The following is a 25,784-nucleotide window of genomic DNA, read 5'->3' on the forward strand; positions in this document are numbered from 1 at the left end:
AGGGGGTTACAGGATCCTCCAAGGGCTGGCCTAAGCGTATGAACTCAAGGTCATGGTCTGGATCAAAACCAGATGGAAGAACAGGATCACCCTCAATACTGTGATCAAACTCAAAGCTGTGTGCGGGAACCGGTGCAGCTGATGATGCCGTATCAGGGTCGGCGTCGAGTGAATGGTGCTGCATTCCCTGTATATGCGAAAATGCGGATGTCAGAAACTCAAATGAGTCTGAGGCAGGGGAATGGACATGAGTTTTCCCCCTGCAGGAGCGTCCGCAAGCAGTAGGTTAATACCAGCAGCAATAGGGCCTCGCCCTCGAATGGGTCCTCCTCTAGTAGATCGTTATCGTCGTCAGAGGCCACGTCGGGGGCATATCAAAAATGGGATAAGCGGCAAGGGGCACAGGAACAGGGATCACCGCGAATGGCAAATTCCCAACAAGATGGCCATCAGTAGGCTCTGCTACGACATCAGGCATCGCAAAAGGGGCTGAAAGTCGTCATCGTCTGTGCCGGTAGTATCGGAAATGTACACCTCGTGCTCCGATGGAACTATGCCGTCTGATACTATGGCCATGGGATTCGTAGTGTCCATCTTTCTAGTACATGATGAAAGCATGACGTTTGTAACACAAACACATATACGTATAATAATCAATCATATATTCATATGAACATGTAAGTCAACAATAAACAATCAAATAATTCTCCTAGTCCCACTAGCCTCCCAGTCTCTAAGACTGCTCTATCATCCACCTCGACCTCCTAGATCGAGCCTCGGCCTCCAAGACCGAGCCTACTCTCCCTAGTCTCACTAGCTATCTACCTCGATCTCTTAGATCGAGCCTCGGCCTCCAAGACCGAGCCTCAGCCTCCAAGACTGAGCCCACTCTTCCTAGTCCAACTAGCCATCTACCTCGATCTCCTAGATCGAGCCTCGGCCTCCAAGACCGAGCCTCAGCCTCCAAGACTGAGCCTAAAAAATAATAAACATCTACCTCGATCTCTAAGATCGAGCCTCGGCCTCCAAGACCGAGCCTCAGTCTTCAGGACTGAGCCTAATAATAATAAACATCTACCTCGATCTCTAAGATCGAGCCTCGGCCTCCAAGACCGAGCCTCAGTCTTCAGGACTGAGCCTAATAATGAATAAATGAAATGTGCTCAACATTTGTTTGTAAAAACGTTTTGGATCTGGACTTAAGTGGTATGCAGTAAAAATGTTTTCGTGAGAGCCCTAGTGATCATAGTCTAGACTCGAGAAAGAATCCTAGTTCGCTATGATCAGAGCTCTGATACCAAGCTGTCACACCCTGGCTTTGCGGAAGCGTGGTTAATTTGGTGTGACTTCTTAATACCATAGCTTAATCATAACAAGCTATATGAATTAAAAATATGCAAGATCATCCATTAAAATAAAATCAAAACATTGTCTTAACGGGTTAACACCCAACAACCATAAACTTGTCTAAACATTACAAACCCAATCATAACAAAAACATGATTCAAGGACTGTGACTTGTCCAGGAAAGAGTCACATTCCCCGAACCCTGGATGACCCTGGTGACTTATGCAGCGGAAAACATGCCATACCGTGCCAGATCTTTAATTCCCTGAAATACATGTAAGTTGAAAAATCAACAATAATGTTGAGCGAGTTCATGCGAAAGTGAGTAAATAAACCTTTGTATTTATCAAAAATCCTGGTATGTAGCAAATAAGGAAAAAGAGATCACCAATGGTTTGCAAGTCCATTGATATGTGTGAAGTGCAAGTAGGAAGACTCAAACCTAGCGGATTTCGCGTCGGGCAGAAAGTCACCCCAGGGTCCGTTATGCTGGACCTGGAGTTGGGCTCGCTACACCCAGATAGATCTACCGCTTACGTCCCTCGGTCCTACAATGAGGATTAATGGCCTCCAGTTTCCGCCTACCCACTCACATGATCTAAGTAATAACCCTCCTTACGCTAACCATACCATGTATCAAGTATTCATAATCATAGTAACATGTATTTCACCCCCGCAGTTTATAAAACTGAAAAGAGTTAAGAGAAAAGGGGGACATGAACTCACAGTCAGTGCGTCGCTATACCAAGTACTCCAAATATCCGATAGCTGTGCAACGACCTACATGTGCTAATTCTATTAGACGGATGGCCGTGCCTTAGCTTTATAGATTAAGTTTTGGGAAACAGTTAGACAACCGTTCCTTGTATGTACTTGGTAATTTAATTTCCTTCCCAAGGATGGGATGTGTATTTGTATCATCTCATTAAGTCCCACTTAATATATTTTTACTTCTCATTCCAAAATATAAATATTTTTCTCAAAAATATCATATTTTCTCTTCCCATATTACCTTCCAAAATAACACGTTGACAAAGTGCGCGTTTATGAATATTTCCGCATAATGCGTAAGTTACGTTTTAACGATTAAGTGGTAATGGTAATTACCGTTGTAACTTATATGTTTGTCGTGTAAGCGTTTGTATTATTTTGGGTTCGTCAATGTTTGTAAATATTATTTTTACTCTAAAAATAATATTTATATATTTTCACAAAATAATCATAAACAGTGTGGTGAAAAATATATTTACCGAATATATATTTATCACGTTTAGTTTTGTGAAAATCCCACCTCCGAATATTTGTAAATAAAGTCATGGCGAATTATTTTTTTTTTTTTGAAAATATGTCAAAAGTAGTCTAACACTTGTAAGTAATTCTAAGTGTTAGATTTTAGAAAAATTTCGCCAGAGTTTCCCCTGTAACTGGAGGTGGCCACGCTTTCAAGCGTATCATTTTCTTTTACAAAATCACTTCAACACTTCTTTAAATCAACCAATCAATTTCCAACACATCAACTAGTTTTCAACTAGTCGACAAGTATGTAAAATCGCATTATTACATGAACTTGTAGTTTTTCAGAAAACTATTGTGTAGATTTCCTTATATTTAGTGGATCTATGTATAAAATAGTTTAGTCTTGTAAAAACCCCGTTTTTAGAACAAATCATCCTTTACAACTTCCCGTCATCTTTCTCAAAGATTGTTATTTTGTCGAAACTTCTTATTTCACAAGTGTTTATACACTTGTGGTTTGTAAAATCACCTTTGTTAGTATGTCACCCGACTTTTATAAAACATGATTTTCTCGACACTTGGTTCTACGAAAATACCACTTGCGGATACGTAGATCCGCTAGTTTTAAACACCATTTTACTAGTAATAATACTATTACACAAGTTCATGTTTCTCGTGTGGTGGAGTTTCACCTTTTAACCCTCGTACCGACAGAAACAAGCTTATGTCAAGATGTATGATCTTAACAAAGTCGGGTTAAACAATGATAAGAGCCACCACAACGTAGATCGGGCCTCAATAATCAACATATTCAAATACTACAACTTTTACACATGTTATGAGCTTTTAACCATCAAAAATCAAGTTTTAGTAAACTTTATAGATTCAAAAGATGGGTTTCCGCATTTTAACCGTTAAAAATCATATTAACCACTTCAGATACGTTCGAGAGTGAGTTTTAAACATTATACCTCTAGCTCGGGGCTAGGGAAGAATCTAGTCGAAAATGTGGTGGATAAAAGCTAAGAAACGAGGTCCTTCCACTTCCGCTTGCTTCAAGCTTCCTATTACGTGACCCGTGAAGCTAGTATATGCTTGGAATGGATTGATCAAAGCTTGAAAGTGGATGGATGGGAGTGTGAGTGTTCGGCCGAGAGTGGGGAGGGGCAAGAGAGAGAGTTGAGTTGGTGGTTTGTGGTGTGTAAGAACTCTAAGGTTTAGTGAAGTATTTATAGACAAATCATGTGCCATAATCCTTTGGTTTTTATGTCATCTAGATATCCACATTAATCAATTTAATAATCAACTTTGTACTCCCTTGGTTACACCTTGTTGGCCGATCCCATTAGGGGGGGGGGGTATCCGGTTCGTTTTCAATTGATTAGTTAGAGTTCAGTTACATCAAATAAGTTAACTTTAGGGGTTAACTCCGTTAGTTAAGTGTTGAATTATACCACGGGTGTTAGGGTAATCAGGGACCCTAACTGGCTCAGAAAAAGGCTAATAATATTTCTGGCAATATTTTTATGTTCCGGGTATAGTCCGGTTGTTCGGTTGGATAGTAATCCGTTAAAGTGCTTAAGTAATCTTTTAAGCATCGTAAGTAATATTTTTAGCGACACAATTTATTTTGCAAAGTGTCAGGAATATTTCCTCATGTTTTGGCACTTTATTAGTTAGCTAGAAGTTGGTATGTTAAATAAAGTGTTGTGTTTCGTGCTCAGAGTACGTTTTAGGCACATCCAATCATTGCATCTTATTCCTAGAGACGCAGTTTAACAACCCTTGTATCCCTACACACACTCTGGGTGTAGTAAAATATTTCTGGCTCATACAGGCCTTTAGAGGCAGTGTTTGCCTAATGCTGGCTATATCAGCATGTTCAATAGGTTATCCGTTCAAATGCTACTGTGCTTTTGTGCATCATGTTTGTCACTAGAGTTCAGTAAGTAAATAATGTAGTGACGGAAATCAAAGTATGATGCAGATATGTACATGTATCAACAGCCAAGTAGCAGTTTATCAGTAATCTCAGTCAAGCACAGTAATTAAGCAGCAATTAATAGTTAATTAAGTCGTACGGATACCTGGTTTAGTGAGGGTTGTCACAAGTTGCTACTGATTTTAATTAATAAATAAAGTATTTTAGACTTTATAAACTGTTTGGGAAACTCAGATTTCCTGTAGAACTCATAAACCTCTTTTATAATCTTTAAAAAGACCGAAATACCCCTACGGGGCATATTATGAACTTAAACTCGTTACGGGCATTTTGGAAGGTATCCTACTGATACCACAACCTCTTTAAGGCATATTGACTTAGGAAAACAGTGTAGGACTCTTACGGTTACCCGTTGCGCCTTTTGCGCGCACGGTTCGGCTTATGTAACTAGTTTACATAAATTAGCCGAAACGGGTCAAACCATATTGTTTTGACCCCAAAATCCAGAGTATGATTATTATACCCATATAAAACAAGTCTTCAAACTTGTTGGGTCAAAATCACACTCCATTCACGGTTTTCGCCTTTCACGCGATTAAACCGTAACTATCCATTGAAACTGACCGGTCTAAGCTACGGCTAAATTAAAGACCCATTAGGATTCTAATAGGTTCATTTAAACCTTCGTTCCAGAATAGGGGACCAGTAAAAGCTATCTGCAATTTATTTCAATTAAGGAATTATACTTGCAAAGGTAAATACTTTTTAACTTATTTTCCGTTATACGGGCTTGGGTTACGGTATTTAAAATACCGCTTAGTCGGGCAATTGACCCCAACTCATTAGTAGTTGGGTATTATCAATGTGACCCGTTTAAAAACTTGTTTTGTTGGCTTTACGCCTTTGGGGGCTTAATGACCATGTCCCGGATATCCTTGGCAGCATTTACGAATGGCCACGACCTCGACATCCGAGTGTAGGCGTACACCCGGCATTATGTCCATGACTATAAAAGTGTAGCCGTTGATTATCCGCACGGTTTTATGCTATGTGGCGTGTCTATTAAACTTTAACCCGGCACGACCCAGGCGACCGAACGCATAGTAACATGTAATTCTTTACAAGATTTGATTATAAATTATCCCAAGTTATAAAGAGTTTGTGCCTTGAGCATTTAAACCAATTTTATTAAACATTTTACAAAAGTGTCAGTTGAATGTATTTACCAGTGTAAACTGACGTATTTTCCCCAAAAAGACTAAATGCAGGTACTATGCGAAATTGGCTGAGATTTCTCCTTAGCATCATTAGAAGTCTCGCAAGCTTAAGATGCCTGAAGTCTGTTGAACAATACTTTTGTTATTATTATTAGATCCCCTGTGGATTTTTATTTCAACAATGGTGATACTTTGATATTACACTTAACATTGAAATATATTTATCTTTATGCTTCCGCTGTGCATTCATATAATTGTGTGGTTTGACTATATTGTTGCCAACTACGTCACGGTAATCCCCCACCGGGCCCACCGGTGAGACACGTGGAAATCGGGGTGTGACATATATACCCATGCCATAAACTATTTAAAGGAGTAAACTGCAATTTTGGTCCCTGAGGTTTAGTCACTTTTGCCATTTTAGTCCAAAACTCAAACCTTTTAAATTTGGGTCCCTCTGGTTTCACTTTTATTCCATTTTGGTCTAAAAATGAAATCACCTGATATTTGGCTAATAAAATCCTGTTTATTTTGTCATTTTTCTCAGGAGAAAAATGGTTAATATAAATTTAATATAACACATTATTAATTAAATTATTTAAAGAGACTCTTAATTAATTAAATATCCTCTGACCTCATAAAACTCAGATGAATTCTCATCTTCCCCCAAACCCTCCCAAACCCTATTTCTCTGTTCTAATCTTCTTTGACTTGACAATGGGCGCCTCTGTGAATGCACTATGTCTATAGCTTACGTCTAGTATCGAGTCTTGTTTTATCTTGTATTGTATGTACTTGTTTTTATTCAGTACGAATCTAAAGGTTTTGTATTGTAAATGGTGGATTCTTACGAAAGGAGTCCGTTCGTACGAATGGGCCATCTAGGTAGATTCGTACGAATGCGTATGTGTGGTTTCGTACGAATGCACGCTGCCTATATATAGGGGTGTTGGGTTCATGTATCAGTTAACTTTGTGCAACCTAGGCAAAGCCTAGCCAAATTTTCTCCAGGTGTGGTTATCGTTCAAATATCAATGAGAAAGGTGTTTGACGGTATCTTCTGTGTGATTCTCTCTACTACTATCATGGATTCTGCACACGATAGCAGGTGTTAAGATCCGGTCGGAGCATTCGAAGACCCGAACTCATGGTCCTCACAGCCTCATCATCGTCATCGGCGTTGCCTTCGGACAAGATTTCATCTGGGACGTCATTTGGAACGTTATGCTTGGTGATGAATTCTTTCAATGCGCTCATACTTTCTCCTTTTATATAAACCAACTGGTCTGAAAGAATACCCTTGCAAGCTTCAATCGTATGCGCTTCTGATCAAAGAGAAAATGTTTCTTTAACTAATGGACTCCAAATCGGTTCATCTTGCATCTGCATATCCATTGGCAAAATTCTAGAGAGAGAAACCACAAGTCAATGAAGGAAAATTTCTCTCATCCAACCGGAATAATTAAACCCTAACCCTAGCGTTCTCCTTACATCAAATCCAATCAGATTCAACATCTGATCCACAAAATCACCATCGATTTTCACAGGTCTATGGTTATTTGACCGGAAAACGGAATCGGAAAATGTTGTCTCTCTCTCTCTAACTGTATGTATATATTTATGTGAATTATTATTGGTGTTGTTTGCTTGAATCATCATATTTTGTCATCATTTTGCCTAAAAAATAATTTTTTAATTACCCTTTGGGTTTGATCTCTATGTTTGGTTAAAAGAGTCAAGAAATTGAGTATTGAACCAAAAAGGTTGAAGCTTTCAATTTTACAAACCTGGATGTGTTCATGGAAAGCATGGCTTAGGAATGAAGCACAATCTGATTATCTAATTTGGTAAATTCTGATCTCAATGTGTTAAATTAGTTGAAATAATGCTCGATTTGAATAGATCTGATGATTGTGTTGCAATTCTGATTTGGGGATGTTGGTGTTGGTGGGTTTTGATTAGGCAGTGGTTGTGGCGGTGATTGTTGTGGTGGTTGAGGGAGAGGGACATGAGAGAGTGGGGGGTTATGAAACGGTGGAGAGTGGTGGTGCACGGTGGTGTTGGGTAGAAGATGCAGAGAGAGGTAAAAAAGAGGAGGTTGGGGGAAGAGTGAGAGAGTGTGTAATTATATGTGTGTGTGTGTATTAATTATTTATTAAGATTTTGTGTTATAATAAACTTATATTAATTATTTTGCCTCTGAGGAAAAGTACAAAATAATAGGATTTTATTAGCCAAATATCAGGTGATTTCATTTTTGTACCAAAATGGCAATAAAAGTGAAACCAGAGGGATCCAGATTTAAAAGGTTTGAGTTTTGGACTAAAGTGACAAAAGTAACCAACCTCAGGGACCAAAATGGCAGTTTACTCTTTTTTTTAAGTCAAATGTTGATAAAAAGTGAAGTTCATCAACATAATTCAGAGCAAACCAATAGAAAAATTGAAAAAAAAAACATAGAGAAATTTAATGTAAAATGGTCATATGACCGTTGGAAAGTCAACATTGCTATCGAAACCATAAGTGTCACGCGGCTTCCTTTGATGGCTCACCAAACCCGCCAGCTATACCCGCAGGGTGGCGGCGGTGTTCTAACGCGGCTTCAAACTCGGGTCGGGCTTACCGGCGAGTGCCCAGCCACCCATATACCATATGAATCAAGGTTGATCAAAACCTAACACCCTCATACCATATGAATCAAGGTTGATCAACACCTAAACTTACTTAACGATTCCAATATTTTAATGGATCAAAAGTTTGGCATTACCATAAAAGAACCCCAAAGACATCAATTAAGCAACCATGTTTACTTGTTTATTTAATCTTGAAAGCCTACTTTTTTACATTTTAATGGTTTTCTTGTGCATTATGCTATCATCTCACGTCATTCTCTTTTTAGTCATTTACAACATGCCTAATCGCCTATGAATCTAAATAGAATTGTGAAAAGGCTCAAATTATCCACACATCCTATCTCCCTATTTGTACACCCTTTGCTTTGCATATGCCTCGTATAGGCCTACACGGGGCGTATAGGGTTACATCAAACTCAGCGTCTGACTCATGTCAGTTCTGATTTGGTTGCTCCTATATGCCTAGTATAGACATATACGGGGCGTATAGGACCACTCGTATATGTCTCGTATATAACTCATGCCCCATATATGCCTATATGGGGCGTATATAGGCCTATATGAGGCGTATATAAGGTTTTTTTAACAAACATTTTATACAATATTAATCGTTTTAGCAAACTTTTATACAAAAATAAGTTTTCTATTTTAAATAAATAAAAATAACAAGTACAGGATATGATACAACACCTGTATAGGTCTATATAAGACCTAAACCACACCTATAGTCCTATGCAAGACCTATGCTACACCTACAGGCCTATACGAGTTATTATAATTAATATGATTTTTTTATAATTAATATTAGAGTTATTATAATTAATATGAGTTTTTTGTAATTAATATTAGTGTTTTTGATATTAATAAGAATTTTTTTATAATTAATATTAGTGTTATTATAATTAATATGAGTTTTTTATAATTAATATTAGTATTATTGATATTAATATGAGTTTTTATAATTAATATTAGTGTTATGGATATTAAAAAGAGAAAACAAAAAAATTAAAAATATATGCCACATATAAGGCTAGTCTGAGCGTATAGTGTGGTCCAAAAGACCATTATAACCCTGTTTTGCCCTCAGTCTAGGCCTAACTCAGGGCTATAATAGTAATTTGCCATTTATAAAAGTGTTTTAAAAAAACCATATTATTTACATACGCTTCATACAGGCCTATACTAGGCATATAAGAGAGGCAAAAAAGACCAATTTACCCCCAGTCTAGTCCTAACTCAGGGGTAAAATGGTCTTTTTCGTCTATAGACCTATACGAGACGTATATGAGGGTGTGTGAATATGTAGACCCTTGTGAAAAATATCAAACTGTTTTGCTCCATCAAAGCCTGTAATTACATATATTCAGATTGTAATGTTGGAGGCCTTTTAAGTTTCCAATAGAGATGAGCATAATACCCAGTTCCAAACCTGAATCCGTAAAACCGATCCGTACCCGATTTCATTTCCAACCCGATGTATAGAAGAATCGGGTCCGGGTTCAAAATACCCGACGGTTCTTACCCGGTTCCATATTTCTTGATAATAAACAGGTCGTACCCAGTTCCCAACCCGTACCTGGTTAGTACCCGTACCCGGTTCTTCCAGTACCCGGTCCATTGTACCCGGTAATAAGTTACCGTTAGAACCGGTTACTAGCCGTTAGGGTCGATTCTTGCAAGTTGCAAAAAGCATTAAATGCCAAATGTGACCGTTGGAACCGATTACTATTCGTTGGGCCCGGTTACTAGCCGTTGGAACCGGTTATTGTAAATTGTTTTCAATTTTCATTTGTTTAACTCACCAATCCTCATCTTCTTCTTGTATCATTTTCTTCTACTTCTTGACATACTTTTCTACAATGGCTTCAAAGAACTCTAAAACCACAAATTCCCCATCCGTCAATAATGTTCCTCAAGCTCAAACTGCTCCATATGTTGGAACATTATCACATAGTTGCAATATTGAAGTATGGTGCAATTGGGACTTGGTCGAAATGAGTGACGGTTCGCAAAAGGCCCAATGCAAAGTATGGGGAAAACATCATACCAATTTGTTTTGAGTCTCGGTCGTGAGCCTCTAACGATGAAACGATTGGAGACCCAATCATAACCATGTTGAATGTCGTTAGAGACGAAACGGCCAAGCAACAAAGGGGTAATTCTGGGAACCGGTTACTGTTATATGTTTGTTTAAGTACTTAATGTGATTTATTAATGTGAGTTATTTTTTTAGAACCCGTTACTAAAACACACCATATATTATTTCAAACGGTTACATCATAACTAAACAAACATAACACACCAAACATAACTAAACATAACACACCAAACTTAACTAAACATAACACACCAAACTTAACCAAACAAACGGGTTACATCAAACACACTAAACATTTGAAGAACCGGTCCCGGATCCTTCACCCTTTTCATTTTTCGCCTTGGTCACGGGGCAATGGCGGTCAATATGTTTCTTTAGCGTCGAGTTGACGGCCGCTTTCATGAACTTTCCACAACCTTTGCACCTAGCCATCTCATGGTTATCGGTCATCAAACACAAATCGAAATGCTTCCAAATTGACAGGTTTTGTTTGGTTTCCAAAACCATAACAACCTCGTCATTGCATGCCATCGTATCTTCGAAAATATGAAATCAAATGTTGAAGTGTTGAATGTTTGTGGTAGTAATGAAAGGGAATGGAGATAGGGTATTTATACAAAAAAAACGATTTTTTTTATTATTTAATCGGTTTCCAACGGTATTATATCCATTGGAACTGGTTCCAACAGTAAAATTGCAGCTTTCGATTTAAAAAAAAAACCAACATACCCGGTTCCAGACAGTACCCGAACCCGGGTCCACAGTACCCGTAACCGGTTACATCAGTTCTAGTTTTATTGACTTCTACCCGGGTTCAACCCGGACCCGGTTCTTCTAACTAATATTAGTACCCGGGTACGGGTAGTACCCAGTTCCGGATATTAATGATACCCGATTATGCCCATCTCTAGTTTCCAATGACGAATTCGAGATGGAAACAAAGAAACTCAAAATCTAAAACTATTTTTTTTTTTCATTTATCAACCATCAAGCATAAAAAAAACAGAACAAATAAAAAAAAAACCCAAGAAACAATGTTCTGAAATCAATACTAGCCATTCACCAATGTGTTTGAAAATGATTCCAATACAATACAAGTATTTGAAAACACACCCCACAACCATGGTTCTCATCCACTACAATGTCTATGACCATCCCCCTATATATCCCTAAATTACCAACCCAACTACTGCTAACGAATACTATTACTGTTTCCACCACAACCATTAAGATGCCAAACACCCTTTTTGTACCCTCCACAAACCAACCACTAATCAGAGAAAAATTTGGGCTAAAGTTTTACCCAACAGGGATGATTACCACAAATGTAAAAGTAACAAAAAAGAAACCAATGGTAATTAACTACAACCTCCCTCTCTTCATATATATTTTATGAATCAACCATTTCATCTTGAATCTCATTCGGTGCGATAAGCCCAGGAATGCTGAGCATTCTTTGCCTTTCTCTCTCTTTTTGCGCAGCTGCTTCTTCGGCATATAAATCCTTGTTATCCTGCACAAACACAATATATGTACGTATATATATAAACATAAATCTTGAATTCTTTTACAAACACTAATGAAACCAAAAATTACCTGGGCTGAAAATTCTTTTGACTGCACAAGAAAGTCCCTTATGTGGTTCTTGAACGTTGAAAGATCGGCTCTTGACTCGAATAGCCCGTTCACAAATTTTGTGACCTGAAAAGACCGTCTCCGTTAATTGAGTGTCAAAATTGCACAAGTAAAAAAAAATATATTATAATCACACACCTCAGATGCCGGAATGTTTGGGAAAGAAGCACCCAGAAGCTTAATAGTATACTCTCTAACAAACATCCCGTTGTTCGGATATGGATAAGGAACAGTCGCTGCATCCCATAAAGGCTCGGTTAACGAACCCGATTCCACCTGAAATTGTCACCGAAACCATAATTATAAGCGTTGCAAATTTAGCCAGTTTACTTGTGAATGGGCCGGCCCGCTTGCGGTGTGCACATATAATGTATATATATATGTGTGTGTGTGTGGGCCCCTCGGGGGAAAAAGTGAAATTGCACTAATTTTAACGTCGTTTTACTAATTTCGTGAAAATAGCGTTAAAAGCGGCGGACGGTTAATCATGCATCATGTGGTGGCATTGACAGCCGAAAGACAAAAGGGTATATGCACTAATAGGCCTTTGTTCCAATTGTTTGTTGAGTGTTATGTGCCTTATGTCCAAGGCTTGATGCAAAACTACCATCGAGCTGGGGTCTCACTTCTCTATTCCTACGGGGTAAAGCCGTAGAGGTAAGGTTGTCTACATCTTACTCTCCTCAGACCCTACCTAGCTTAGCTATTGGTGGGATTTACCGAGTATGATGATGATGATGATGACGACTTATGAATGGGCACGGTCATTTTGGACTGCGTTATCTCAAACGTTTATATAGTCTACTGTTAATGCACACAACCTCCTAAATCATTTTATTTGATTTTGGTTATTAATGTAATCAAAGTATTGTTTCTATAATCATAACTACCGCATTCATTGTATAGAAGAGCAAACCACACGAAATCGAAACAAACTTGACAGCTTTTTCACGATTTTAGCAAACAAATTAAGATCGTGTGCAAAATAGAAACTAAACATACCAGACAGAATAGATGCTGTAACACTAAAACATGCAACTTGAATCCCGGCTTATGGAATGTGTCGGTCAACACAGCAAATATTTCTTGCACAATCAACACAAAATAAGATCGGTAGAACTGGTTGCAGAACTCAGAATTCTGCAAAAAAAAAAAAGTAATAAAAATGGTTAAACATACAGAATCAAACCAAAACAAAATATAAATGGTATAAAAAAATCATATACCTGAAAGTTCTTAAGCATCTCCAACAAAAGAATAAGCCCAGTTTCAGCAATGTTTCTCTCAGTGTGTCGGAACGCCCACATGACAGAATCCATTACAAGTTTTAATTGCTGATGTGAAGAAAGAAAGAAAAAGAACATTATTTTTAGATATTTATTATTAAAATCATGACTAATAAAAAAGAGTACAAAAACAAACCTCCGGAGACAACAGAATTAACGCTTGAAAACAATATGTAGCAATAGCCCGAAGTAACGAGAAAAACTTAAGTCGGTGCTCAGGGTAATCTTCGAAGTTCTTGGTTATCATCTGTTAAATAAATAACGGCAAAGATATAATTTGATGTTAAGACTGCTTGTTAAATGGCATGCATTTAATAAAGTAGTTAAAACCGAACAATATTTACCTCTAAAGTGCACTGGAAAACAGCCTCGAATATACGCGGAACATCATCTATCATTGCACCCTTGTATCTATAATTTATACGCAAGGTTCAAAATAGTAAATCAGACAGTTAAGACATGTTTGCAAAATAACATTTATTATTTGATGTACATACTTATTTATAATCGTAGCAAATAGAGACAAAACTTCTGATTCTCTAGCATCGGGCAAGTTTCTAGCGTAGTCACCAAGCACAGGGTCCATCATTGGTGGCACAAACTGCTTTCCGATTTGTGGTTGATCTTCAGCTTTATCCAGAAACGTCTCAATAAGCTTAAGGGTTTCCCTCTTCACAGATCTGTTAATAATACAAATAAAATGGTTTATCGCAACTTTAAATTCCTTGCAAGAATATATATTACTCATTACCTCAGAAGCTTCACATAGGAAGTTCTAGAAGCATAAGGACCCCCTTCAGCAATGCCAGATGAAATAAGTTCGCTATACATTCTGTTCAATGCATTTTTATAATTAATATTAACATTAATATCTGAAATAAAAAGGTAAACTAGAAAAGAAACAAAAAAGTGGGAAAAATAGAACTTACTTGTAAACGTTAAGCATGTCGAGAAAAATCAGAGTTATTTGCGGTAAAAAATATGTTCCGAGCGCGCTGGCAGCACTCGTGTTTGTCTGCAAACAACGAAACTCATACGTAAGTTCGTTATATTAAACGAGAATCTGATTATGCAAGATGTTTAACATTGAACGCGATTACACGAACCTGCAATATGTTAAGCACGGTCCTAATAACATCTTGATCCTTCAAAAAGTCCACATTACCACGTGCATGTCCAATAATCTCAGCCCATTTCTGCATGACAAAATTATTGTAAGCCATAATAATCCAATATTTAACATAGTTATCAATGGCAAATAGCGACAATGTACCTATCATAGTTATTAAAGGTGTGAGGCGCACTCGGGGCGATTTGTTGGGCCCGGGGCCTTATTTGCGCCTGGGCTCTCGCTTTAATAACTATGGTACCTATATGCTACATAGCGATAGCAACGAAATAGGGCAGGCTATTTCATGTATAGCGAGAGGGTAGTTAACAATTTAAGAAATAAAAAATAGCTATTTCTATATATATTGTTAGTTTTATACTTTTTATTAATAAATTTGTAAGTGTAAAGACCAAATGTAAACTAGTGAAAATAAAGGGGGTTAAATGTTAAAAAACACAAACTAATTTTACACATTTTATGTAAATTTTTACAATTTTTAAGGACTAAATGTAAACTAGTGAAAGATAAGGGGTTAAATGTTAAGATGCATAAAGTTATTTAACCGTAAAAGGCTAAAACGTAAAAACACGCAGCCACTCTTCTTGGTTTCCGGCAGAAATTGCAGCACTAGAGCCGGAATTCGTTGTCAAAATCCAGCTATAATCACGCTATGGAGTCGCTAATTAACAGATTGCAAGATATGGGCGATGCACTATGAAGCACGCGATAGCGAACGCTATCTTCGCCACCGATAACTATGGTATTTTTAAGTATATTTTCTTTAACAAGAAACATGCCTGATTAGGAAGATTCATCAGCCTCTGCAAATATTCTTCTCGTTTTGAGATCTCAACTTCCGCCTGAATCATATGACCAACCTACAAATACGTTCGCAATCAGTAATAAATAAACAGAATTTTGTAATTAAAAAAAACAAAAATTTCAATTGGGGCTCTTGGACTTACGGTTTCATAAAATGAATGTATCTGGTGGGGCTCGAGGTCTGCGATGGTATTTGGAAGAGTTGTAAGGAGTTCTGAAACGAATGGCTCATTTTCTCCAACCTGTACAATAAATGAATTAAAACTAATTATAATTAATTCATGTATTTAATAAGCATATAAGATAGCGCGATCCACCAATTTATGAAACAATCAAAGAAAAGATAGTATGTATTGCCTGCACAATGACAAACTTGCGCTTGCACTTTTGCACGATCTTCAAAAATGTGTCGCATGCCATATCCTGAAATCAGAAGTAACCCTCCAATTAACGTACAAAAGATATAATAATAATCGATTTAAACGTTACTATAATACCGTGTAAACATCTGTATACAAAATTGGGAATTATACTTATAATCATAATAACAAATAACCTGAACTCCTGGATGTGTTTCATGCATGAACTCAAACAGCTTGTTTATAACAGTTTTTAGAAACTTCCAGTGAGCCCGCAAAAATCTTGGATATTGCCCAACAACATACCTGCCAATGCACAAAATGATACGAATAACAACCTTGAAAGCTCAAACTACTCATAAAAATATTAAGACCAACTGTAAACAGCCGTACATTATGTTACTCGCAATAACAGCTTTGTTGTCTTTTCCTTTTGTAATTTCACAGAGATTCAGTAGATCACGGATAACCATGACAAGAAACCTGTTTTCCTGTTGAACATAAATAGATTAGAAAACATAAAATGATAAAACAATTGCACGATAAATAGATTAAATGATACCTGTTCTTCCATCATAGAGCCAGAAATGGATCCAATGGCCCAGCATAATGTGTTCAGATTATTCCAGGTCCAATCCTCACCGTTCAGTTGTTTACTCAACTTTTTCAGCATCTAGTGACATCATAAGAAATAATATCGAAAAATGTCACAATATACAGTTATCTAAAGATATACATCATTCAAAACTATACCTGTTTTTCAGTATCATCATGATCAAGATGTGACAAGTAGATAAGTGTTTCCCTCATTATCTGCAAAAAATTAGTTTCTTCAGCAATAAATAATAATAATAATAACGACAAATCCACCGATAAATTATACTGTGGATCTATTTATTATTAATAAGCAACTTAATAAAAAGTATAACTTTGCGGATATTTGTCTATTTAATTTGTGTATCTTATCGAAGTTTAAGAACATCAAAAATTACCTTATATTGAACAAGAACATCATTATCTTTCAAGGTTTCACGAACAATATTTCCATTTTCATCCTCCACAATCAAAACCTCTTCAGGTTTCGCCATGCGGGAAATCATAAGTAGTCTTAACTTTGACATGGGCCCCGCGTAAAGTTGACGTCTTTGCAACAGTTGTGCACCGAGACCATCGCCCATACCAGGTAGCAGTGGCATCTGAAGCGCAAACAGAAAAACAATAATTAAGCGTATAATTGACTAATCGATAAAATAACGTATATAAAATCATTATGATCTACCTGCAACCCGATCATGTTTGCAGCAGCTGCGGGGTTTTCAAGATTGTGGCTGGCCTCAAAAAGCTCTAACACTAACGAATTCCAGTAGTCCAAGCAAACCTGTAAACCAAAATGTACGATTACGGTTACCAAAACATATCGTGTATATTATCAGCTAAAAAACATCATACCTTGAAAACCTCGGTATCGTCAACATAAGAAATGTTGATGAGATACTCCAGGCCAATCAAAAGGGAATTGATGTTTTCTTGCGAGGACTCCAGCACACGAATATGAAACTGCACGCAAAAAAAAAAAAAAACACTTTATCAGATGATTATCATGTTGAAAGTTATAAAGCTTATTGTTTTATAAGACAAAACATGCCTTGTAAAATGAAGTAAAAAACAATGCCAGATTCTGGATAAACGCCTGAAATTAAAAAAACAAGAAGAGTCTTAGATGGATCAGACACGTAAAAAATAAACATATTAAAAAACTCTCGAAAATAGTGTGTACCTGTTCATCACTAGATCCATTTGTATATGCGTTGGGTATATTTGTATTTGTTGGAAGAACAGTCTAAACAAATAACATCACCATAATTAAATAAACACCGAAAAAAACTGAAGAATATATTAAATTATTAATTAAAATTTCATTTACCTGAAGCTGAGCGATTAATATGTTATACATGTTAACATATTGCACGTTGTAGAAATCCCCAAAATTAAGAGCTGCAACCTGTGCCAATAAATACATATACAAAGGTCATCGACAACTTCAAAACGCGGAAAAAAAAAAGTAAATAAAAAAACGTACCTCGGTTAAGCACTGAAGAGTCAGATTACGGTACGATGGCACGGGAAAAAACTTAAGGAGTGTTTCCAGCTGTTACACAAAATAGCATCGGCTTCAACTTTATGAGAAGTACCACAAAATTCTTTCGGCAAAATAGAAGATAATACGTACCAGTGGAGATTCGAAAATGTAACCCAAAGGAATCCATGAAAGGAAAGCATGCAATGTGGCTAAGGTAGCCCTAATGAGCTCGGTTCTTTGCGATGCGGATAGTACATATAAGCATAACTCGTGAATGAGTTGAAACTCGCTGTTCCAGTATAAAAAAATAACATTTTAGTCCAATATAAGATAACAACATAATTACAAATAAAGAAAAGAGATAATGTATTACCTGTTCAAAGATTGTTTGAGCTCTTTTATTTTCTGTTGGGTCATTTCACCCCTTGAGAAATCAAACACTTCCTCACTCAAAAGCTGGAAAACAGAAGTCGATACTTAACGGTGTATAACGAAAAAATAACAATAACATAAATAAACAAGATATTTCAAACATACTTTTAGTATAGCCATGCAGTTCTCACAAATTGTTTCACTGGTTTTTGCTGCCGTAACCAGATCAGGAATGAAGCTACGCCACCTGGCAGGCCACTCGTGCTTCAAAACCTGTAAATTCATTCACAGGTCATTAAGTCAACCGTTAATGTCAAAGAAATATAAAATAGTACAATATATAACAAAAATAACAAAACCTGACCTGGACTAGTATAATGTTGAGTTTATTGACATACAACCTTTCTTGACGGAAAGAAACCTCGTTGCTTGAAAGCTAAAAACAGGAATAAATATATTACAATAAAGATTAAGCGATTTTAAAAAAATAAAAACGACATGAGAGAAAGTAAAACTACGGCACGCGCACCTTCACAATAACATCAGATATATAGTTTTTCATGCCGTCACGCTGCTCAACAGGTAAAACATTCCACCTGTACTTAATAACACCTTCAAGAACCTGCACAAAAATAATATCATCATATTGTAACTGCCACCATCAGAATTCAGAAATATGATAATATTTATATGCCATATATTTTCGTTTACCACACTTAAACCTATTCTTCTTACGGATTATTTTCTAATAATTCCAACATCCTCTTTGACTGAAAAACTGCATTTGTATAAAGTATAAACAAAAAACAGAGACAAGAAAGCGTGAAGGCTTTTGCAGCAATACTAGGAAAATATTGGATAACGGGTACCCACATTCTAGTTATGTAGTTCTATATTAGAGTTGTATTTTAAAAGTGTACGCTACTAAATACAAGTCCGTCTCTGAGAAATGTTATCTATCTCAACGGAATCTGAGTCCACCACCCATATAAAACTATAAACATGAGTGGCAGGCAAAATTTTCACAGACTAAAAGAACTTCAAATGCATGAATATTCTTATGCTTAAATATAAAGCAACGTTCACAAGGAGTTAATAACAACAACAAAATATAAAAACAATAATGACCTGTAACGCAAAGAATTTGGTATTCAAATTCTGAGTGTTGGAAAGAATGTGAACCACTTGAAGCCACATATCCGGATTGTTTTGCAACTCCCTCAATATCTGATCAGCAGCAGCCCTCTGCAGCAGCATCAAAACACAAATAAAAACCAACATTAACAAAACACACACAAAATCAAACCCTAACAAAAACCTATCCCAGAAAAAAAAAAAAAAAAAAGCAAACAACTTTCCACCACAGAACCCAAAACCCACATCACCAAACACTCAATCGATCCTTACAATTGAATGTACACCAATCATACACACAAAGCTGACAAACAAACACTCGGTTTCTTGCAGATTTGATACAAAGGGGGATAAACAGATAATGAATGGAAACAAACCTCGTCTTTAGATCCAGTGCCATAAAAAGCAGCAACAGTAGCATCAAGAACACCAACATCAATCGGCTGACTTAAATCCCTAAGCTTCTCCGCCGCCATCGTCGCAGAGTGGGTAAAACCCTAATTGAAACCGTCGAAGGAAACCCTAGAAATAAAAATGGAGTAAAACCCACAAGGGTAAAGAGACAGCTTTAGATTGAAGCACAAGAAAGAAAGGGTTGATGAGAGAGAGTAAAAGATCGATGAGAGAGAGAGTTTGAAATTGAGATGGTTCCCTCTCTTTTTATACTGAGTTCTCCTCACCTGGGTTGTGTCAGGTTTGGCCTAAAATTTCAGGGTTTTGAATGTGAACGTGAATATCGAGTGAGCGAGTGTATCCCCCTCGTTTAGGGATCTTCATGTTTCAACAACCCACCTTTATCTTTTGTGCAAACTTACATTTTTTCTCATTATTTTTTAAATTCAACTTTTTTTTTTTTTTGAACGGCCAACGAATCCTCCAAATGGGTTACTGGCGAAATTCACCACATCGGGATACACCCGTCTCCGAACTGGGGAAAACCCTCACCTAGGGCAGAAGCCCGTGAACACTCGCCCAAAGGCACGACAGTGCGGTGAGGTAAAACCCATTCAGTTCAAGGATCGAACTAACGATCGCTGCCTACTCGCCTAGTCTCCCATCATCACCAGGTGCCGCTGAAAACTAATGGGGAGAAGCAGGAATTGAACTTGAGTCTCATAGAAACACAAGTCTCTCCCTTACCACTCCACCACAAGCTCATTGGCATTTTTTAAATTCAACTAATGGCCAAATTCTTTTGTTATTTTGTTGTGTTTACATTACAAGCGTGTTGCGAACAGAACTGCTAACACAAATAAAAAAATGTAGAAAAAAAACACTAAAAGATAACCGAAAGAAAATCAACTAAAAAGTTATACGGTAACGATGTTGTTCGTATGAAACCCGTGGTCAGATACGAGTAAATGGTTCTGGGTACCGGTACCAAATTTGCCGAACCGAAAGATCTTAAATACCAATTCAGTACCGACTTTTGGCGTTCCTGGTACCGGTCCACTACTGTTTTTTACCTTCATATACCGGCACCGTAACTGGTATTTTCGGTATCAGTACCGAATATGTATCAGTGGCACCGAGCTCATCCCTACCCCTGAAACTAAAAAAAGAAAAAGTTAAAAGTTGAAGAAAAGCAACAAAAAAAAAGTTGTACGAAACCGTTGTTGTTCGTACGGTACCCGTGATCAGGGATGAGCAAATGGTACCGGGTAGCAGCACTGAATTTCCCGAACCAAAAGATTTCCAATATCAATTCGGCACCCACTTTTGTCGTTTCCTGTATCAGTGTCGGTTTTTACCTTCATGTACCGATACCGACCTTATCGGTATTTTTGATACCAGTACTAGCTCGATACCGGTTGACACTAAACTTATCCCAACACGTGATACTAAAAAAGGATTAAAGTTTAAAAAGTAAAGAAAATAACTATTATTATAATTATAATATTTAATTAATAAAAGTATTAAAAAACTATATATTATTATAATATTAAAATTACTATTCATTAGCTTCTATTATTAATATATAAAAAATATAATATAATATAATATAATGTACCGATACCGAATAGGACTGTACCGTTATTTTCGATATCAGTACTGGCTCAATACCGGTTGACACTAAGCTTATCCCAACACATGATATTAAAAAAATATTAATATTTAATTGATAAAAGTATTTAAAAAAACTATATATTATTATAATAATAAAATTACTATTCATTAACTTCTGTTTTTAATATATAAAATTCTGTTATAAATATATAAATAATATAATATAATGTACCGATACCGAATAGGACTGTACCGTTATTTTCGATACCAGTACTGGCTCAATACCGGTTGACACTAAGCTTATCCCAACACGTGATATTAAAAAATATTAAAGTTTAAAAAGTAAAGAAAATAAATATTATTATAATATTTAATTGATAAAAGTATTAAAAAACTATATATTATATAATAATAAAATTACTATTCATTATATTATTATAATAATATAATATAATATAATATAATATAATATAATATAATATAATATAATATAATATAATATAATATAATATAATATAATATAATAATAAAAATTATATATTATTATAATTTTTAATATATAATATATATAGGTAAAGTGTAACATACAAATGTGCTTATCGTACGATACGTACACGATCATCACAATCGTTCGATCAGTTGCAGATCTGGTGCGAATTCAATACATATCGCATGTGAAAAAATGGTTAGCATGGGGTAGTGTGAAAAATGGCATGGGGTGTGTAGATGGACAAAATCGCATGTGGAAGATTGAATATCGCATGTGAAAATATGGCAGCATTGGGTGTGTAGAATCGCATGTGGAAGATTGAATATCGCATGTGAAAAAATGGCTAGCCTGGGGTAATGTGAAAAATGGCATGGGGTGTGTAGAATCGCATGTGGAAGATTGAATATCGCATGTGAAAAAATGGTTAGCATGGGGGTAATGTGAAAAATGGCATGGGGTGTGTAGATGGAGAAAATCGCATGTGGAAGATTGAATTCGCACAGTTCGTACAGTTCACATGGAGGAAAGAAATCGCATGGGAGATGAAGATCTGACGGTTGGGGTTATCGCGTACGTAATGTACGATAAGCCCTATTGTACGTTAACCGGCCTCTATATATATATATATATATATAATGAGGTAGTGTTTGTTATGAAGGAATGAGAGGTGGAATGGAATAAATTAGTACGAGGGAATGAGGAAAAGGATGTTTGGTTGGTCAATGGAATGGAATCACCCATTTCAAAAGCCATTTCATTCCCTCAAAATTATTCCTTTCACCCCCATGTTTTTTTCCATTCCATCCCCTCTTGCACCATTCATCAACAACACCACAACCCACCACCACCCACCACCCACCACCGACGCCATCGCCGCCATCCGCCACCACCTCACCCCGACAACCACCGCCGCCACCCACTCGCCACCGTTATCACCCACAGCTGCAACCAACCGCCAACGCCACTCCCGTCGTCGCCCACCACCATCATCGACGCCACCACCGCCGCCACCACCAACCGTCGCCGCCGCCACCAACCGCCACCTCTGCTGCCACCCACCACCAACGGCTACCTTGTCGCCACCGCCACTCGTCGTCACAGCCGCACTGCCACTCGCCGCCACCACCACCACCCATAGCCGCCGCCAATACCCACCTCTGCCACTTATAACCACCCACAATCACTACCACCGACCACCACCACTCACCGCTGATTTTATTACCCTGTTTTTCTTGCCTACCGAACAATACACAATAATAATTCATTCTATTCACACGTGGTAACCAAACAAGACATGGAATGGTAATGATCCATTGCATTCCTTGTCCATTCCATTCTTTCGTCTATTCCATTACCTCATATCAAATAGACCCTGAATGAATTTAGGGTTTTCTTACTCATTGACTAGATTAGCTATGAATCAAAGGAATATATGGTAGTCCTTACCAAATAACTATAACAATAATGACTTAATCATCTTAGAGTTACATGTTGGTATACTCAATCTATAACTCATCAGGTAACTATTAAGCGGTCCCATTTATTATAATCACCATAAAAAAGTCTTAAAAAACTATAGTGTAAATAAAATATATACCTAGATTTATATAAAAGAAATACTCACTAACTAGTTATGATCATCACTACCGTCTTCAAACACAATAAGTGTTATTAAAACACAAAATTAAACAAAGTTACAGAGAATCTAGGGTTAAAGGATGCTTACATGTTTATGAATACAAAGAATGAGGATGATAGATGTGCCGTCTTCTTTGGATATCATAAGAACTTTGAAAGGTGTTTTTTAGTGCAAAATAGATCAAAGAAGTGGGGATTACGCTACTAAAAAGTAGCGATTCAGTGCCATATAAGTAATCTATCAATCGGACCCAGTAAATCTCACAAATAGCAAAGCTATTGGTAGGGTCTGGGGAGGGTGAGATGTAGGCACACCTTACCTCTATCCCTAAGGATAAAGAGGCTGCTTCCAGAGAGACCCTCGACACCAAAGACATATAGTAGAAAAGCGAGAAACTACACATATCTTTAAAAAAAGCAATACTAAATAACAAAAGAAGTGGTGGATATGTAACATATATGAAAACCACAATCAATGCAAAATCCGCCTAGACCATAAAGAAACGATGAACATTTGTCCCAATGCTCAGACCTAATAAATCTATTCCTAAAAGTCCTTAACCTTAATCATACATCTACATAGACCCTTATCCTGGACCATGTCCTTAAAGAGGTGTAACTCTATCAAATCTTTCCTAATCCGCTCATCCCAAGTCAACTTGGGCCTACCTCGACTCTTCCCCCCTTCCACAGTTAAGCCTTATACTGCTCTAACTGGTGCTGTCAATTGCCTCCTCTTCACATGCCCAAACCAGCTCAATATTCCCTCCCTTATCTTATCTGAAATAATAGCTACTCCTAACTTTTCCCTAAAATCCTCACTTCTTATCCGGTCTAACCTTGTATGCCCACACATCCACCTTAACATTCTCAATTTTGTTACCTCTATCTTGTGCGCTTGTGCTTTCTTAATTGACCAACAGCATGTCCCATACAACATAGAAGGTCTAATCGCAACCTATAAAATTTCCCCTTTAATTTAGTTGATAGCCTTTTGTCGCACAAAACCCTAGTGCCATATAAGTAAAACTTATGTATATAACCTGTATGGGAGGGATCATGAGAAAAGTTTTTTTTATGTGTGAAAACTCTATATAACCATTACTAAACCCTAAACTTTAAACCCTGGTCCCTAAACCCCATAAAAATAAACCCTAAAGGCTAACGTCTAAAAGTTAAAAACTAAATGCTAGCTAAACCCTAAAAGTTAATCCTTATACTCGAAAATTTAAACCCTAAACCCTAAAAACTAAACCCCATAAAAAATTCAACACAAATATCAATCGTTTGATAATGTTTTCTCGTGATCATATCCCTTATTGTATATTTAAGGATATATACGACATAAATAAAAACAATAAAACATAAGTTACTTTGGGCACATAATTGGGTAAACACGTATAGGTTATCGTGTAATCAAATCGGATATTTTGCCAATCCCATACCTATCACATACACGTAAAAAAAATACAAAATCACCATTTAAGGGTTTTAAATATCAAGTGAATAAAAGGGTCTTTATGACCCCCCCCCCCTAATTAGGGATCTTCATGTTTCAGGAAACCATCACCTTTTATAAAGTTACATTTTTCTCTTAGGAAGAAAAGTATGAAATTGATTTAGGGTTTTGTTTTAGATATACTCATTAACTAGATTATCTAAAGATTTTGTCATTATATGTTTTGAGAATCGTCGGTCTACGAGTTAATATCTGATTTAGTTTATATTATGGTAGAGTTTTAACGATATAAAATTGCATAGGGTTTTAATGGTATAAAATTGTCGTGGGTTTGTGTATATGATATGCCAATAAGATTGTTATAAACCTTTTAGTACAGCATGTTGCTAGAAGGTAACAACCTAAGGTGAGATTCATGGAGGGCGAGAGTTATGTAGTTCATAATGCAAATAAAATACACTAGGAATAAACCCAACGCTTAACACCTCCACACCAAATTACATTACATTCTTAATTAAGAGGGAAATCATGACTTCATAGTGAAACAACTTTGAAACACATTTGTCTTTTAACACCAAACATAATTCAACAAATCCATTCGAAAAGAATATATGGTAGTCCTTACCAAGTATTCTCGACATAAATTGTTACAATAATAACATGTGACTTAATCATGTAAGAAATTGGATATACATACCCAAAACTCATCAGGTATTTATTAGGTAACAATTAATCAATTACATTTATCATAATCACCATAAAAATGTCTTAAATAACTACAATGTATATAAAAGATATACCTAAATTTATATAAAATAAATACTTACTAGTTGTTGTCATCACTACCATCTTCAAACACAATAAGTTATTAAAACACGAAATTAAACATAGTTGCAAAGAATATAGGGTTAAAAGATG

The 25,784-nt window shown here is 36.6% G+C and overlaps 2 protein-coding genes across 2 annotated transcripts; both read right to left on the reverse strand.

Moving 5' to 3' along the window:
• Positions 1–6,825: 6,825 nt before the first annotated feature.
• On the reverse strand, positions 6,826–7,137 carry LOC110928300. Its single transcript, XM_022171377.2, is given in 1 exon segment — positions 6,826–7,137. A coding segment is annotated over 1 exon segment (312 nt).
• Positions 7,138–11,541: 4,404 nt separating this feature from the next.
• LOC110930623 (protein EXPORTIN 1A) lies at positions 11,542–20,062 on the reverse strand. Its single transcript, XM_022173968.2, has 32 exons — positions 19,650–20,062; positions 19,267–19,383; positions 18,668–18,760; positions 18,503–18,574; positions 18,304–18,411; positions 18,140–18,222; positions 17,917–18,055; positions 17,767–17,835; positions 17,611–17,688; positions 17,464–17,526; positions 17,332–17,376; positions 17,136–17,243; positions 16,966–17,064; positions 16,679–16,882; positions 16,440–16,499; positions 16,249–16,359; positions 16,080–16,177; positions 15,884–15,992; positions 15,685–15,750; positions 15,471–15,569; positions 15,303–15,383; positions 14,501–14,590; positions 14,324–14,409; positions 14,146–14,226; positions 13,892–14,074; positions 13,739–13,805; positions 13,531–13,641; positions 13,335–13,442; positions 13,111–13,248; positions 12,247–12,384; positions 12,070–12,174; positions 11,542–11,986 (listed from the first exon to the last, which is right to left on the reverse strand). The coding sequence occupies exons 1-32, from the start codon at positions 19,746–19,748 to the stop codon at positions 11,864–11,866; spliced, it is 3,231 nt and encodes a 1,076-aa protein (XP_022029660.1). The 5' UTR covers positions 19,749–20,062; the 3' UTR covers positions 11,542–11,863.
• Positions 20,063–25,784: the final 5,722 nt, after the last annotated feature.

This window comes from Helianthus annuus, chromosome 4 (genome assembly GCF_002127325.2).
Source record: "Helianthus annuus cultivar XRQ/B chromosome 4, HanXRQr2.0-SUNRISE, whole genome shotgun sequence".
Taxonomy (NCBI): domain Eukaryota; kingdom Viridiplantae; phylum Streptophyta; class Magnoliopsida; order Asterales; family Asteraceae; genus Helianthus; species Helianthus annuus.